Raw genomic sequence first — 19,416 nt, forward strand, 5'->3', positions numbered from 1 at the left:
GCATTTTTTAAAAAAAACATCTTTGTCATAACTAGTGTAGCCACACATTTTGTAAATTTTCATAGGCCATTGTTGCATTTAATTGAGGAATATTCAAATTTCTTAAGGGGGGCGGAGTGGAAAACCATGGGGGCTTGCTTGCTATGCAGTGCATGCCTGAAATGGTGGCATGAACCTTCAAATTGAGTCCAACTAATTTTACTTTAACCCTGGTCTGGAAACTAGTAATTAAAAGATTATAAGCTAAAATTAGTCGGGACTGCCTGTGACTGGAATAAGTCAACTGAAAGATTATGGTTGTAGATTTAATATGAACATAACTTCAGTGTATTATAGCACTCTACAATGAAAACATTACAATAGGTGTTCAAACTGGCAGCCCCCAGCATCGCAAGAACCTCTGTCACATCCACTCTAACATCCCTGGAGTTGTTCTGACAATATCACAGGCAGCAGCTTCCCAGCAGGTCATCTTCACTCTACCAGTGTCTTGTAGACAACACACTTGATATGACCCCACAAGAAAAGATCGAGTGGGGTCAGATCAGGCGAACAAGTTGATTTAATCCCAACTAGTTTTGGATTAAAACTTTTTATTGATGCGTTTCTGGACTGGGATTCCTTATCTCACATTGGTACTTGGATCAGTTTCCACCCACCCTGCCAGTTTTTTTCAGTCACAGAAACACCCTGTATCATGCCCATGATTGATTTGCTTTATTTTATTTTGCTTTTTGTGCCACTCTTGGCTAATTTGCGAAGATGGGGATGAATGATATGATGGAATTGATGGACACTGACAAACATCCATGCTCAGACCAGGATTCGAACCCAGGACCCCTGGTGTCTTAGTGTGATCTGCCAAGGAGGCCGGCTCATGCCAATGAAGAAGGGGAAATAATTGCTTTCAGGGCATCATTTAAATATCTGATGGCACATGCTCTTACCTGTTGAAAACCATGAGATAAATCCAATGATGAGAGAGAATTTAATATTCTGAGTTTGTGTATACTGTTTATCAGTTGAAAAACTTGGTTGGAATATTGATACAAATTAGAAAGACTATTTAAAGGCCGAATCTGCCAAGGGTACATACATTACTTATGGACACATACAAATATAAAATATGTACATTTTTTCCTTCAACCTTGATAAAACAAATGAAATTATTCTTACCTTCATAACTAGTTGTATACAGTTCTTATCTCAAAAAAATACAAAAAGATTTTCAATATTCCAGGCCCTTTTATTTGTGTAGGAGATTTCAACGGGCATTACACGTTCAGACCATTTAGGCCAGATCTTAGTGGACTGGATAGAACTAAATAATTTTATTATACTCAATGATGGTTCAATAACACATTCCTTGCTTTGGGAATAATCCTGGGATGGATCTATCCATATTGTTTGATGGCCAAGGAAGATTTATGTACAATTCACATATCCCTCATAACACCCCACTTCTTCAATGCTGGAAAACGAACCTTATTGACTGGTCACTTTATCCATAACTCTGGATTCCTTGATTTTATCAGAAAATTTGCTACATAATACTGGCATCTTGCATTCGCATTTTATACACCTAATCACAAAAACCCTGAATATCGTAAGTCTATGATCAAAAGAACAAAATCCATATAGATTCCCCGATTATATTGGTGGACACCAGAATGTGAGACTGCTAAACAGAATTGCAAACTAACAGAAAATATTTGCTCCCAGACCCACAATTACCAACCTAATAGCCTCGAAGAGAAGTCAAGCTCTTGCCAAAAATGTAGCCTGAGTAAATTATTGTAACTCCCTATGTAATACAGAACCTATAAAACTTTTCTGGAAAAAAATAATTCCTTAAAACACCCCAAAATCAGCAGGAAACGGACAGTTGATGTAACCTGGCAAAATTATACTCTTTTTTCACGATTGCGCCTCCTACAGTGAACTTAGAATATCAACCACCTCTGATTCCAGAACATATATTTACAAGAGATTTTCCAGCTGTGACAGCCCCAGAATTACATGATATACTCCAACAAGTAAAACATGTCAGAACAAGTTACACTAAATACATTTCCATTCCACAATGCACTTACAATCTTGCTGAAGAAGTTCCTGTACTCGATTGCCAATAGAGACGGGGTTGTAATGTACCAAATGTTTTATTTTTTTATTTTTGACTGATTGTTGTGAGAAGTAAAAAAAATTAAAGAAATGAGAACAATTGAAACTTGTTTATTTCCTGTCAGGTAGTTCTGGTGCCAGCAGAACAATGACTGAGAAAGTTTTTTCTCAATGTTCACACAGCTATCAGTTGTCGGCAGGATAAAAAGGGGGGGGGGTATTATTGTTCTGTACTACGTAGTTGGTAAGAAAAAACCATCAGCTTTTAATTTCTTCCTCCATAATTTCCTTATCCTGCCATTCATAATATAATCAATCCATTTTGCTAAAGCTAGGAAGAATAAATATAAAATAACAGAGTATGTGCAAGACAATTACAAATTATGCAGATATATGTCGTATTATGAGAAAATTGAAGAAATATGATGTAAAAACTGGTAAAATACGTGGTTGTAAATAAAGTAGTGGCAACACTGTCAAGAAAAGGTGATAACACCATGCATATGCTATCAGGCAGTGAGTAATGCCAGTTGGGGCCCATGTCGATGTTTGGAGTGCCAAAAGTGGTCAGTGCAGCAGATGCTATTGCATATTGTTACATACCCAATAGGACCAAATAATGTAAATAGTTTGCAAAAGCAGAATAGAGATGGCAGCACCAGGCATGCAAGATTAAGAATTAACATAATATATGTGAATAACTATATAAATAAGAATAAAACTAATGGGAAAGATTAAAAACAATAAAATCTACTATAAGAAGATAAAGAATAAATATAAAAGAAATAAATTAATATATATGTATATTCGATAAATCAAATCAGTGATCATATGTAAGTTAATACGAAACTGATACACGTTTGTGTCTTTGAACAGATATTGCATCTGTCTGGTTGATTTACCATTCCCATAGCGGAATCCAGTCGACGCCCCACAGCACTTTTGGTTGCGCGTGTCAGTCGTTTGACACCAAGTATACACTCTGTTGTAACACACTCTCTCCAATCGCAGCTGCAAGGAAGGATATTAGTATAATTCCCAAAGCTTAAAGGAAAAAGCTGGAAAAAGGAATTCATTAAATCGTCAAAAACATAAATAAATGGAAATCCATTAAGAAGGAAGTACAGATCCAGAATGTCCATTAAGAAGGAAATAGAGATTCAGAACATCCATTAAGAAGGAAGTCCAGATCCAGACCATCCATTAAGAAGGAAGTCCAGATCCAGACCATCCATTAAGAAGGAAGCCCAAATAGAAGAATATACAAATTGAAGAAAATAAATAATAATAAACAGATTGAGATGAAAATTACCTGTAAATAAGAATTATAGAAGAACATAGCTTATCCTGTAAATATTGTATTTCCATTTATACTTGTTTATATAATATATTCGTTTAAACGTCTCCATTGGAAGGCATCCTGTCTGATTTTGTTGTCTACAAAGAACCCTACCCTGTAGATATTATAGCTGAGGTTTAAGATTAAGATATATGCACCTTGCACCAAATGGAGGTAGATCCATGTATGTACTAGGCTGAAATGAGCACCATTTTCATCACCGCCTAAAACATGTTTGCCAAAGTAAGACAGCGATTTTGGATTAAAATCCAGGTGGCCCGTGGTAAAAATGCACTAGTGTGTGATCAGTACTTGCATGAAGCATCAATAGCTAGCTGCAGCTGATGGTTGCAGAATGGGTAAGTGCATTTCTTGAGGAGGTTGCGATGATTCAGTGAGATGAACCTCAAAATGAGGAAAATTGCATCATGCTGGGTTCTCGATATTGTCACCAATATGCAACAAACGGCTGCAGCTAGGTATTGTTGCTACAGGCTTCATGCAAGTACTGATCATACTCTAGTGCATTTTTGCCATGGCCTACCTGGATGTTGATCCAAAATCGGTCTTACTTTGGCAAACATGTTTTAGGACGGTGATGAAAATGGTGCTCATTTCAGCCTCATACATGCGCAACAGCACCTGCTGCAATGACCGCTTTTGGCACTCCACACATCGACATGGGCCCCAACTGACATTACTCTGCCTGATAGCACAGGCTCGGTGTTATCACCTTTTCCTGACAGTGTTGCCACTACTTTATTTACAACCCACGTATGCCTTATCAAGTTCGTGTATTCCAGCTCATTTTCATCAGATATGTAAATATCTTACTCCAGTATTCAATCCGATGCCAAATAAAAAATATGTTATAACAAAGTCCCGGTCCCTACTCATTAGTTCAAAAACAGGCATTTCACATTTAAATTATTTGTCTTAAACATGTGGGAGACAATAAGAAGAAAAATTATTTCAAAACTGTTTATTGTACACAAAGCGAGTTATATTTTATATTGAAGCATGGCTCAGCACACACATGTATAATATTCCACTAGTAACTTTTCATATAATTCACGAGTGCTACAACTGAAGTTAAAAAAAAGGAGAGGCAGATGTTGATGTTGGTGACTAACTGCCAATCAAAAAAGTTAACTCCTTCTAACACAACACAAGTGAAACAAGAATATTGAACATGTTGAACGTAATGGATGAAGCGCATCTAACCAAAATTAATTACATGCACTTTGTAAAAGTATTCAAAACATTCAGTCACAGTTTCTTGGTCGTAAAAAAATATTCTAACGACAACAATGAACCTAAATTAAAAAGTATCAAAAGTAGAAAGCTGATCATTGTTCACCTATCTTTTGGCACCAATTTGGTTAAGAAAAAACAATGGAAGATCAATTATTTTCTATATCTTAAGGTAACTCTTTTATAAATGTACAATCACAAAAACAAGTTACCATACAGTAGGTGTTTGAAAAGTTTATGAATAAAGAAGAAATGTATTTCCAAAGAATACTATAAAAAAAGCATATTTAACATTTCATAACATCCAATGTTTACTGAATTTTTGCTAGAAACCTAAAATTGTAACTTGAAGACATATCCAAAGCTTTTCAAAATTTTCCTCAATCTTTGACCTTTCTTTCAATGTGTACAATCATCACTACAACCATTGTTTTAATTACATAACATAGCTGCTTCATACATAAATCCACTCAAAAATTATCATTGCTTGTATGTACATGCTCATATGATTATAAGGGTACTGAACGGGAGACTGAAGTGTTATGTTAACATTCAACTGCTTTCATATAAAAAATAAATAAAGCTGGTTTTTATACTGCAAGTTTAATCATTTTTCAAATATTCCAAAGGCTTTTTTTAAGTCCATTTTGTTGTGAACTGGATCTACAGCTTAGAATGGGTTTAAACCACTTTGAACAGTTCTATTATTGATACTATTTACTTGCCCATGCCACATTTCTTTGACCAGTGGAGCCAATCCACAACTTCTTTTCTTCTTTTTGATCTTGTAATTCCTATTTACCTCATACTGTTTGTGTGAATATCAATAAGTGATTAATTATTGAATATTTTACTTATTTTTTTTTTAAATTCAAGACCAACTACCAAATGTAATTGTTACAGAAACAGTCCACTGAAAAATATAATGGAATAAACTGAATGATTTTGTGCATAAAAGGTCTTGGTTCGTAGCTGAATAAATTCATTATGAACAGTGGTGTGTGTAGAATAGTATGAATGAGTGTTGATGGCAAGACAAAAGAATAATGCCAAAAAGAAAAAGAAGAGTACTGTCTGCTAGAAATGGCACACGGACAAGAGGAAAAGATCTCAACTAATGCCAAATCCCATGATCAATATTAATGCAATGCAATTTAATTTCAACTTTCATTCAACCCTTGTTCCTTGGCTGATAAAAGAATGTGGATATGACAGCAATGCAGATACAGGTAAGGAAATCTATTAGTGGTAATGATGGAAATTCCTAAGTGACCCTTGGGCACAAAAATAGTTATTTCATGTGATGATTTGGTGTGTTCAAAATGACACCAATGTATATTTTTTCAAAAGTATGATTTCAGGAAATACAAGAAATACAAAGAGAATTAAAACTATGTATGTATCAATTGTCCTGAACTAATGCATTTAAATTGGAATATCTATTTTTGTTTACATGTAAAAAATACAAACATTTCAAATATGACAATTCCTTAATTTGAGGGATTTCGAGAAGTAACTTCATGTTTTGATCTCGGAATTTACTTCCAACAACAAAATAAAATTAAATTCAAATGAACAATTCTGTAGAAGTAAGCACTTCTGTGGAACTCTAATCACATTTTTTTTAAAATATAAAATTCACAATAAATCAAAATATATATATATTTAAAATTATTTAAATCTGAACATTTTTAAAAGAACATTAGCCTCCTGATTATTAAGTATTTAAAAAAAATGTATGATCTAAAGGAAGATACCTCCATGAAATTCCCTCATGATGGTTGAAAAATATCATGGACAAAATATTAATAATGACAAAATGTAGGTAGAACAATAAATCATTCACATCAAATATAGAAATTCTGATTTTTTGGCAGAATTTCATTTTTTCGCCAAAATAAATTGGTAAAGAAAAGAATATTTATATATCAAGAATTGTGCCAGTTTTGAGAAAAACATAAAAACCAGAAGTTGCATTAATCTTAATTTTTGTGTTTACACAAGAAAAAGTATCACACACTGTGCATGTATACACAACAAATGTTTCCATTATAAAATCATATTCTTATCTTACTCAAACTGACCTAATTGTAAAAGATCACTGTTATAAGAAATGAATTTGAACACTGGTAATCTTTTTTTATTATCTTCATTTCATATCATCGAAGTAACTAGGATAAAAAAAGCAAGTTAAAGTACTCAAAATGACCACACAGCACTCTTTAACTACATGTATATTTTTTTACCCCAACAGCCATCATTTCTCGCACGCGCGTTGAATGTTGAGAGAGAGGAAAGGAGGCGTCTGTTATCTTGAAGATTTTCTATTCTGCCTTGTTACTGGGGAGGAGGCGGAGCCTTGTACTTCTTTGGTGATTTTGGCTGCAATTTAAAAAGACAATAAATTGTTGACAATAGTGACTATAAGAGTGAAGCGACAAAACACACACATGTTGCTTGTCGTTTATGTGTTGCTCGGATTGGCAGTTTTCTCAACAGTGTGCATTGGTTTCCCTCAGTCTGTTTTTTGCACATGGACTGTGAATATTTTCATACAGACTGAAGGAATCTTTGTGTGCTCGTCACTTTGGTGTACATACTCTGCTGCCTGCTGCTTGTCGCTTCAGTCTGAAAACTCTCTAAAAATAGTATTTTTTCTTTAATGTGCTTTTCTGACACATTATGCTATTGTGATGATGAGGATGATGAAATTCAACATGGCGGCTAAAACAAGCATACATTTGCTGCAGACATAATCGGTTGACACTGCAAGGTAATATAGGTGTCCACATATATGTTACAGAATACTAGAAATCCATTTGAATTATCAGATTTGACATAAAATTACAAAATGGTTGCCAAAATCCAAGATGGCGGCCGAAAATTGCAGAATTTGCTGCTAAAGTACAACAAAATTTATGTTTAGCAGCGAATTTGGGAACTTTTGATGGTCATCTGTAATTTTGGAAGCCATTTTGAAATTGTATAATGAATACGATATTCTAAATCTATTTTTGAGGCAGAACTAACTAATTATCCTTTTTATTCTTGCAGGTAATTTCATCGTTTAAGTTCATGATAGCAAGTTCTGTGGTAAAAACAGATTGGAGCAAGTGCTTGTTTTGTCAAGTCGACACAGGTGGACCGCTTGTTTGCCCAGCCTTTACAACAAGGACAGACAGAGGAGCTGGCTATGTAAGTCTGTCCGAACATGCTTTGATGATGAATGAGTTGGAGGCGATACCAGAAGATGTAATCGAACGACTGAAGGAAGGAGGTTCGTTTTTATATACTTTTCAATCTAAACAGGCCAAATTTCACAAAAACTGCCATTCAAAGTTCACAAAAACTGCCATTCAAAGTACAACAAGACCATAATTGAGCGTGTCAAGAAAACAAAAAAAAAAGCTGAAGACAAAGTAGTTGTGGAGCCAAGCTTCACAAGACGCACATCATTGGCTGCATGCTGTACGACCACAAAAGTTTGTTTCTTCTGCAATAAGCCTCCAACTGATCAAGAGAACCTGCATGATGTCGCAACTCTGGAGATCGAGGAGCAAATTTGCAATGGAGCAGTAGTTCTTGGATGACAGGATTTGTTGGTCAAAATGTCCATAGGAGATTTGGTGGCCCAGGAATCATCATATCACAAGAATTGCCTTTCGGTCTTCTATAACCAAGTTCGATCAAATGAGAGGAAGATGAAAATAGGTGAGACAGGTTTCTTAAATGTTGCATTTACTGAGCTTGTCATGTACATGGAGTCCTGCTCTGGAGAACTTTTCAAGTTATCGGATTTGAGGAAGATGATCAATGACAGGCTGCAACAACTGGAGGGAGATAACGCATTATCAATTTCATCGCATCGTCTGCAAGAGAAGCTATTAAAACATTTCCCAAACCTTCCCTCTCACGGATCAGCCTAAACCTACTATTCTATCGTTTGAAGAAAATGTTGCAACAGTTGTCCAAGATGCCACATATAAGGAACCTCATGTTCACTTCATTGAGTTGGCAAGAACTGCAAATACTTGTTGAGCTGAAATGTTTGACGTACAGGAAACGTCATTTAAAGGAAGTATTATCCAAGATGTGCCAGACATTCCACTATCTCTGCTGACACTAATCAGAATGCTTCTTCATGGAACAAGCATCAAAGATCAGAGTGAGGAACTGGAATCACCTGATGCGAGTTCAATTGCTCAACTTATTATGTTCATTATGTTCAACGCTACAAAACATCCATGTACACCAGGGACTCATGTTCGCCGTCATACAACGAAACGAGAGTCTCCATTGGCGCTTTATGTCTGACTGCTTGTTCACACACACACACCAGACATGGACTCTCAGTATCATACAATCGTGTTCTACAGTGCTCAAAGCAAGTATCTGATGCTGCGTGTCAGATTTATGAAAATGAAGGGATTGTTTCCCCACTAGCTTTGCAATCAGCCTGTTTTCTGCACAGCTGCCTTCGACAACTTTGATCACAATCCATTGTCTGTGACTGGGGAAGGTGCTCTTCATGGAACATCGATCAGTATTGTTCAGCATCCAGATCAAGGCTCCGAAATAATGCATCGATGTCTACTCCCGATACGAGAGTTCAGTGGAATCTCATCATCACTGTGTGTGAAAAGTTTACCAACATTTTACTGATGTCGCTCCTTATACCATGAAAGAAAAGGAACCAGAGATATCTCCCATTCCTGAGAGTGTCTTGTTCAATTTCACAGTAAATCTAGATGCTGAGATGGGAGGTTGAGGATGCATGGCTTCAGCATGTCCGGGATGCAGTGGAACAAGAGAAACCCCAAGCAATTTCATGGGCTGCCTATCATTCATCTCAACAGCACTTAGCGAAAGGGGTTTCAATGTCTGTTATCTTGCCCCTTCTTCCAGATCCTTCTCATTCAATTGCCGTTGTGAAGCACATTATTTGCAACGTGCAGAAAACCATTGCATCTGTGAACCCAAATCAAGCGACAGTAATCACCATGGATCAACGTCTCTACGCTCTTGGAAAGATCTTTCAATGGAATAACCAACAGCAATACAGCCAACACAAGGTTGTGCTTATGATGGGTGCTTTCCACATCGAGATGAACTTTTATGATTGTAATTGGGGATTTACTAGAAAAATCAGGTATTATTTCAGCCTTGACAAATGCCGAAGTGTGTGGCGAGGGAAAGGCTCAGTCATTTTTTAAAACCTGTCATCCAAGACGGGCCCGATACATTCATGAAGTTATCTCAATCACTTTGCATATTCCCTCAATGCTCGCCTATGATGCCTACAAAGCAGATAATCCAGACAGGCAGCTTGATTACGAGAATTGGAAACAACAATCGGCAGATTCAGCCGCATTCTACTACTGGCATATGAATCTTCGTCTGGAAGTGTTGAGAGCTAGTTTTGTACGCTCTATCCGCTCTTCGAACTTTTGCCTATACCTTCAGACATTGAAGGCCATGGCTCAATGGTTCTTAGCTGTTGATCACACAAATTATGCCAGATGGGTACCTGTGCACATCCGTGATATGGAGTTACTCTCCATCATCGCCCCTGAAGTTTACGATGCATTCAGTTCTGGGAAATTCAGTCAAGAAATCCAATGCACATTTCTCCTCGATTGTGCTTGACCAGGGTCATGAGCAGGAAAACAAGCTAGTCAAGACCAGAGGAGGTGCAGTGGGGCTAACAGAGGATGCAGCTGCTGGATGATTGCTGGGCCTGAGATAGCTTCCATGCTACGAGAGTACGAAAGATCACTGAGAAATTATTCCGGCAATGAAGATAATGATGAAGGCCATTACGAAGAACCGGAGCCACCAGAAAAGGTTCCAGAAACATGTTAAATATCTTGTATCTGCACTTTTGGAAATGGATAATCCACTATTGGATGATGAATTACAATCTATAGATTCTCGCATCATTGCTGGAGAAACAGCTGAAGAATGTATGAGATCATTGACAAGTCTTGGCAATATTCAAAATACATGGAAGATCAAATCATTTCAAGAAAGGTTTCCATCTTCAACCCCATCAAGGGAAACAATGCGAACATATTTGGCGGCACAGTTCCTCCTAAGTTAAAACAGCCGATAAAACTTACTATGGAAAAAACAGACGCTGCCATATTTTCCAAACTGTACTCTGCCTGTCAGCACAGGCAGGGGGATATCGACGAGTTTTTTAGAAATGAAAACCAGCCATTCCCTCCGTCCCTCTCGGAGACAGGAAAATTGAGACCAGTAGTAAAATCTGATAAAAAGGTAAAGGTAAAGTGTTCCCCTGTGCATAGCACCATGCCATGAAGGCGTATAGGGGGTGTGGGGGTAACGCCCCACACTTTCTTGATCCGGTCGTGAGTGGGGGTGATGTGATCAGCATCATGCCCCTGACCGCCTTTACCCCCCAGGGTTTCCCCCCAGGTACCCATTTTATTCGACGCTGGGTGGGCGCCGGGGCCGCTTCCACCGTTAGAAAAGTTCCCGGATTTGAACCGGCCGGGGATCGAACCCGGGACCTTGAGCATGGTGGTCAGACGCGTTACCGACTGAGCCACCGCGGCCACTAGTAGTAAAATCTGAACTTCTCAAATGTTTCAACGAAGAAGAGGAAGAGATGAAGATGCGCTGGGCACAGACGAGCCACATAACTGTAAAGAAAATACTGAAGCTCGTGATGGGAATTTATCCGTAGATATAATCACAGTGTTCTTGGATGGGCCTGCTTTTGTCCAAATGATAAAGCCGGGCACAAACGTGACATTCACCGATTACCGCAACACTTTCATCAAGTACGTTACAAACCAGCAGGGAAATCGAGTACATGTCGTTTTTGATGCCTATCCTGACGAAAGCCTCAAAAACTGTACACAAGAGAAGCGTGGAACAGGACTTCGTCAATGGGTCACACCTGCAGGAAAGCTATCAAGAAACTGGTAAAAGTTTCTTCGTTCATCGGTAACAACAAGGTTGAACTATTTAACTTCCTAGCCGACGGCCTCCAGACAGTGCAGCATGTGAAAACAATTTTCGTCATTAGAGGGGAGGAAGTTGTGAGTAACGGAAATGCAGACGTGTCCTCTCTCAAGTCTAAACAAGAAAAAGTTGATTCAATACTCTTCCTTCATGTCTTTCATGCTGTGAAGGAAGGTAACGCACACATTCTAATTAGAACTGTGGATACGGATGTGGTTGTCATTGCAGTTTCCTTGTTTGTTGAGCTCCAGAAAATGAACCTGAAAGAATGTTGGATTTCTTTCGGTGTCGGAAAAGCCTTACATGTTATCGCCGTTCACGAACTCGTGAATAGGCTTGGTCCCAACAGATGCAGTAGCATGTTGTTCTTCCACGCATTTACGGGTTGTGATATCGTGTCTGGATTCTGTGGAAAGGGCAAGAAGTCATTGTGGAAAACTTGGAAGTCATTTCCTGAAGTCACCGAAGTATTCCAAGAGTTATCACAGCCTACACAAGCAATTGAGGAACATCATTTGAAACTTCTCGCGAGGTACATTATCCTGACTTATAACATCACAAGCGACTTGGATGATATCGACCAAGCAAGCGACTTGGATGATATCGACCAAGCAAGAAAGGTGCTGTTTGTCCGGGGACGGGTAATGGACAGATTACCACCGACATTCGCTGCACTTCTACAGCATACTAAACGAGCATGTTTGCAGGTGGGATTTATCTGGGAACAGAGTTTGGTTGCAAATCCAGAATATTCCAACTTCGAGGATTGGGGATGGAAGAAGGAAGGTAGTGTTTGGGTTCCATTCTGGACTACAAAAGAATGAACCAATGCCTCAATGAAGGAGCTCACAAAGTGTTCCTGCAAAAGCTGAATTAGAGGTCGTTGTCTGTGCAGACAGTCAGGCCTTCCATGTACGGGCCATTGTGTGTTTGAGGACGATTCCTGCCATAGGAATCAACGTTCATTTAGTGGCATAGAAATATATTGTAAACTTTGTATGTATACTGTAGACCAGTTGTAACATTCCTGTAGCATTAAATATTTGTACTTTAAAGACTGTTTTGTGTTATTAATGTAAGGTGATGATGGTGGCCATCTTGGTTTTCGGCATCCATCTTTAAATTCAAAATGGCTTCCAAAATTACAGATGACCGCCAAAAGTTCCCAAATTTGCTGCTAAACATAAATTTTGTTGTACTTTAGAAGCAAATTATAGAATTTTCAGCCACCATCTTGGATTTTGGCAGCCATTTTGTAATTGTATACCAAATCTGATAATTCAAATGGATTCCTAGTACTCTAAAACATATATGTGGACACCTATATTACCTTGCAGTGTCAATGTCTGCAGCAAAGTTACACTTGTTTTAGCCGCCATTTTGAATTTCATTCAATTTGGGGGGAAACAATGATTTCTCGACGTGTTCCCACATCCAAATTGAAGCGTATACATGAAAGCTACGTGCATGCCAAGTTTCAAGCTTTCTTCCGGTGCACTAAAGGGAAAACCTCGTCGATGGGAAGATTAATTTTCTAAACTTAAGTATCACAAAAACCGATAATGGAATAAAAACAGGGGTTTTCCATAAACTGCTAGCTGGTTACTTGTATATCAACAAAAAATCTGAACACTCTGGAAGGATTAAGACAAATGTTTTTTCTTAATTTTTTTCATCAGGGCAGAAAGGCTATGCAACGAAAGAATAGAAAAAGAAAAAGAAATTTCATGGATAATGGAGGTAGGCTTAAAAAATAGGTATACAAATCAAGAAATGAATAAGGTAGCTAGAAAAGCACGAAGGATCATAAAATGGGAGAACACCAACGACCCTAATGGGAATGCAAAGGAGGATGCTGAGGTAGGGAATTTGATTAATAAGGATCTTTTTGTCAGAATCCCTTATTATAAAGGGCTATCGGAAAAAATAGAAAAAACTGTAAGAGAATATGGTATAAAATGTGGTAAGAAGGCCACCCGGAACATTGAAAAACATTTCACTGAATATAAAAAGGGGGGAAGGAGCAGGGAATTCCAAAAGAACAAAATGGAATCTATACGACAGAATGCGAATGTGGCAAAGAATACATAGGACAGACCGGAAGAAGCATGCGTATAAGATGGGGCGAGTATGACAAGGATATTGGGGAGGGAGTACCCAAAACTGGTCTCTCTGAACCAGTTGCGGGGGCGGCAGCTATGGCACTGAGTCTGACCTCCGAAACGTTGTCCTAATAAGACTCCATACTCACTCACGTAAGTAGTTACATTAATCAATACTATTTAATGTATTTATTTCCTTTAATAGTGAATAACACCCACAAATCTACAATATGTTATCAGTAATACAACGTTAATATTATTATAATTAATATCGCCCACAAAATAAAAAAATGCTGACCTGAATATTTCTTCCAATTAATGTTATTTTCTTAATTATAGCACAGCAAAACAAAACGTGATTGAAAAGTCCCATTACTTGCAAGCTTCTATTTTCAGTCTTTTCTAAAGTTAGTGAAAAGCATGCAAAATCTATGATAATAATAATAATAATAATGATAATTGAATCACTTTTTTAAGACCTCAATCTACAATGCAAAATGTTGCTAACAAATACTTTCATTTTACTTCTTTACTCTGCTTTAAAGATTTATATGAATGGACTGGTTATCTGCTTTGTGATATCCCCATTTCATTTCTTGTGAAAAACAAAGTAAATGAAAACTTGGACACACACTATGCTTGCACCTTCCTTTGTGGGTGACTATCATACTGATAGTAATTCCAAATTTACAGTTATAACCAGAGATACCCCAAATATTGATGTATCAGAATCAATTGATATGGATGGTGTTCACAAAGAGCTTGTAACACCATACCAGCATGACAGACCACACAAGTCTGCATTCGATTGGTGAAAATCTCAAGCAACATGTGTTGCTTGTTGCTTCAGCGTGATGTGCTCCCTAACTTATAGATTTCAGCATATTTTTCAGGAAATCCCCAACATCAGCAATTTACTCGTGACTACAAGCATATGAATTAATAAGATTATCAGCACTGGTACTGATTCAAAGCAATATTAACTCTAGTTAATAACTACTATATTCATAAGTTCCTTTCACGCATGAAAAATGCAAGTCTACATATACAGGGTGATCCATTTGAGATGTCAGAAAAGTAAACCGTTACAGACAAGAAAATATTTTAAGTTATTTCCTGTTAATGGTACACCAGGGTGTCTACCAAAATAACAAATCCAAAATTCTTGACCTTCCCCCCCCCCTTTTCCCTTAACATTTACTTATCTTCGCCCCCTACTTAAGTATAGTTGGAAATTAAGAAAATAGATATTTTTATTCATTGAAAAACCCCTACCACAAGGCTGGTTAAGATAAACACTGAAGCTGTACTAACCAGACATTTAGACTTGCTTTAATTATTAATGCATGTAAAAATTAATGCCTCAGACTTCATCCTGGGTGGGGAATAGGCACATTAATTAATATTTTTACAAAACTTCATGCACACAAGAATTTAATTCTTAAGAAACAAAGTGAAGAAATCTTCAACACAACTCAATACAATTTTAGACTTCCAAATATTCAATTTTATCAAATCCCAGTACAGGAATATAGCAATGTAAATTCACTATACTATAAAAATATTAAAAAATTCTTGACCACAAGCATAATTTCTTGACTTTCTTGACCTACCTGTTGATTTCTTGACTGGTAGACACCCTGTACACACACATGTAGGAAAGTCACAAGTTTTGTGTACCACCACATTAGCACTCAACATGACACGTAACACTCGAAAAGTGTAATACGTACAACACACTGTGAGCACTCTTGCAATGTCACCATCTTTGTCTACCATGCATGCTAGCGCCATGCAGCTGGTCTGTAAATCTCCACTCTATTGAAACATCCCTTCTGTTATATTACAACAAATTGTTCAGAGATATATACATTAATCTCTTACATATAATGGTTTTCTTTTCTGACATCTCAAACAAATCACCCTGTACAATTTCTAATCGTTAATGAAAATTAATATTCAGGCCACATCAGCACGCATGCTCTTGAGTTAATAATATTAGTAAACGTTACACACGGACTACTGGAAGTTTCCCTGCCTTCTGCTTTGGAACAGCTCCAGTTGCTACACTGCCACCTGACAATGACATCCTTGGATGTCGAGAGGGCTGGGAACCATGGTAGTTAACAAATCTGAAATAAAATTGTATTGTTTTAAAATTCTGTATGCACATTTCATACTATATATACAGTAACCCCCTCAGTTACGTAAGTAATGTGTTCTTTAAACCATTATGGAACTTGAATTTTACGTAAGTCAAATCTGTAAATTGCTTAAGTGTAACTTCGTAAGAATCTGCAATATTTATTATTATTATATGTATGTATATATATTAGGGATGGGCCGATATGAAATTTTGGCCAATACCGATAAAGTACAGATATAAAATTTACTGATACCGATACCTGATATTCTACCGATTCGATATAAAATTAGAAATGGTCCTTGAAGAACCTGAAAGGTTCACTGACCTCTTTAATAAATGTGTGTTTCAAGGGGACTGCAGTGCAAAAGAAGTTGCATATTTACACATTTACTTTTTTAGAAAGTAGGGCATGGCGATTATCCATAAAAGTTACAACAAAATGGCAGAATTTTGCAATAAATTTTCAGATATTTATCAATATATCGGATCAGTAAAATAATCGGTAATTTTACCGATACACCGATATGCCTATATCGGCCGATACCGATAGAGTACCGATTAAACGGTCCCATCCCTAATATACATATATGTATATTATTTACACAGTATTATTTTATAAATGAAACATCATGCAGCAGTATTTACTCGGATATAAACTATAAAAGTATGAAAAATATATAAAATAGGGATGGGACCGATTAATCGGTACTCAATCAATATCGGGCGATATACGCATATTGGTTTATTGGTAAAATTACCGCTTATTTTACCGATCCGATATATCGATAAATATGTGATAATTTAGTGCAAAATTCTGCCATTTTGTTGTAATTTTTATGGATAATCTCTGTGCCCTACTTTCTAAAAAAGTAAATGTCTAAATATGCAATTCCTTTTGCACTGCAGTCACCTTGAAGCACACATATATTAAGGAGGTCAATGAACCTTTTAGGATCTTCAAGGACCATTTCTAATTTTATATCGGATCGATATCGGTAAATTTTATATTGCTACTTTATCGGTATCGGCCAAAATTTCATATTGGCCCATCCCTAATATAAAATAATACAAAAACAAACTGACATCCATTGCAGTATGTCGTTGCACACTGCAATGGATATCACAGATGCAAAAGCTGCAAACATGTTCATACATGCTAGTAGTTGTAATTTTCGAGATTTATTATGCAACTGCTAATTTACGTATTACGTAAGTTGGGGGATTACTGTATAGTGTGTAACTGTAACACACAAATTTTCATAGAATGTAGCAGACATCTAGACAAACCATTTTTATAACATTTTACCTGTGCTAGCCTCATATCAACACTACAAGCCCTTCGAAAACAGAATTTTCTATCCTGTTTATATATACAGATTCATGGTTGCAACTGTCGTTGTTTTATTTTTTCCATCGGGAAACATTTAAAATCAATAGTGCCATAAGTAAACATTGTCATGCCAGCATGATTTAATACTTCCCCCTTTAAAGCATGTATATATCAGCATCCATACTAATGTTGATTATCCTATATTTTATGCTTTTACAATGGAAAAAAATCTTCTGAATTGACAAGTGGCATTCACACTTAAGAATCTTTCCTTTTACTCGCTACACAGTCTAAAATTTTAATATTGATTTTATAGAAAATGGAACTGTTAATGGAAACCATGAATTTGGGCTGCATGCATCATTTTCTCAGCTTATGTTGTCAAAATAAGGCCTCAATATACTAAGGAAAGTTGTTTGATATTCCTATGCACACTGTAAAATTTGTCTGTTTATATGGTGACAACCTGTATATTTGGGATGGACTGAAATGCTATTTTTCTGATACTGATAAAGTAGTGATATAAAGATAACAGATACCAATAACCAAAATTTTATGGATCCAATAAAATAGTTAATGATCCGAAGAACGGTCTATATCTTAATTACTGTACGTAAGAGGTGGCTCCAGTAAGTTCTGCATTAGAAATTAAGTGTATATTTTGACATTTACTTTATGAAACCAGTTTTGTGTGTGAAATTTATCACACAATTTTCAACAATATGCCATTTTAGAATCTTTACATTCACTTTGTTTTGTTCTTGTTATGAGGGGCACAGAAGTTCAGTACGGGGGAAATTATTGTGTACAATTTAAATTTTCTTCATCTTCTTACTGTGCTTGAAGGGGAAGGAAATTCCAAAATTTCTCTTCCTGAAAGATTCTGATTCTTTTTAAGGAGACAACATGCCTACAGTAATTAGTTGTCCTACAAATTTTGGTTTGTTTTTGTTTTCAAGTCCACTTTATGCACTGAAAGGCTAATTGGGACCTGGACCTAGGTTTTAAGTGGGATCCAAACCACTATGCGACTCCACCAGGTATCAAACCTGGGATCCCTAATTACAAGGCGATGACGTTACCACTACAGCATAAGAGAAGGCATTACATATTTTGGTACACCACTGCACACTGAAAATGTAAAATCTTGAAAACTTCTGTCAGTACCGGTTTCTGTGCTAAAGGTTAATGCCTATGTTGACCAATCAATTAATATATGCCGAGATTACCTTTATTTCAGTCAGATAGTTTACCTTACCATTTTTATAATTTATTAATAAATACTGTATGCAGGATTATCATACATATTCATTTCCTTTTAAGCACAACATACCCCGCGGCAGCTTCCTGAGACAGCCTTGTTTCATTGGAGATATTTGAGCAAGATACATCACTGGGCTGTACACTACGCAGGATCTTCCCACGATTCCCATTCACTGGTTTTACTTGATTCACACGAGGCACTGTACAAATAATAATAACAACAATAAAATACAAATTTTGACAATGAAGATATACAAAGTTACATTTTGAGTTGCACTCTTGATACATTTTGTTGTACACAACCTTGAAATAAAACACCTTTAAGGGATAATTCACACTGAAGCAACAGGTGACTAGTGATGGGTTCAAGCCGTTCATTTGTGCGAGTCGACTCATGAGCGCTCGCTCACTGAGAAGAGTTGTTCAAAAGAGTCGCCAAGTTTCTTTTTCTCGAAACACATGCCTGAAGAGGGGGGAAGGGGGTAGGTGTTGAAGCAGATGATTGTATTTAAGTAAACGAACACAACGTACGTCCTTCAAGATTAATAAATTGTATTGCATTTTTGTGCATGTGTGTGTGCGTGTAGCCGACTAGATGGCCTAGATTCTGAAGTAATCGACATTTGATCTTGCCACAGAAGTTCCCGGGTTCTAGTCCCGGTCTGGGCAAGGATATTCTTTACGAGTGTCCCTTCATCTATATCATCACGCATCATCCTCATCGTCGCGATTACTTAAAATTTGAAGTAAAGCGGCATAAAATAAGAAAAATACAAATACGATTCTGTATGTGTGTGGATATACATATATGTGTAAACAGTAAACACACACACACAAACAAAATTTATTGCACATACTTGTTTTCATTACT

The 19,416-nt window shown here is 36.8% G+C and overlaps 1 protein-coding gene across 3 annotated transcripts in view; it reads right to left on the bottom strand.

Moving 5' to 3' along the window:
- Nucleotides 1–4,442: 4,442 nt before the first annotated feature.
- LOC146002448 (TRAF-type zinc finger domain-containing protein 1-like) overlaps nt 4,443–19,416 on the bottom strand; it is a 51,832-nt gene continuing 36,858 nt past the window's right edge. For 2 of the 3 annotated variants that reach the window (XM_083140285.1, XM_083140283.1), the window contains 3 exons: nt 18,616–18,745; nt 15,823–15,938; nt 4,443–7,096 (listed from right to left, as the gene is read on the bottom strand). In XM_083140285.1, the coding sequence (XP_082996411.1) occupies nt 7,023–7,096; nt 15,823–15,938; nt 18,616–18,745 (320 nt within the window). In that variant the 3' untranslated portion in view covers nt 4,443–7,022. The remainder of the gene's footprint in view (nt 7,097–15,822; nt 15,939–18,615; nt 18,746–19,416) is intronic. The other variant, XM_083140284.1, reaches the window with a different exon arrangement.

The sequence above is a fragment of the Lepisma saccharinum genome, chromosome 18, assembly GCF_977018435.1.
Source record: "Lepisma saccharinum chromosome 18, izLepSacc3.1, whole genome shotgun sequence".
In the NCBI taxonomy this organism is placed as follows: Eukaryota; Metazoa; Arthropoda; class Insecta; order Zygentoma; family Lepismatidae; genus Lepisma; species Lepisma saccharinum.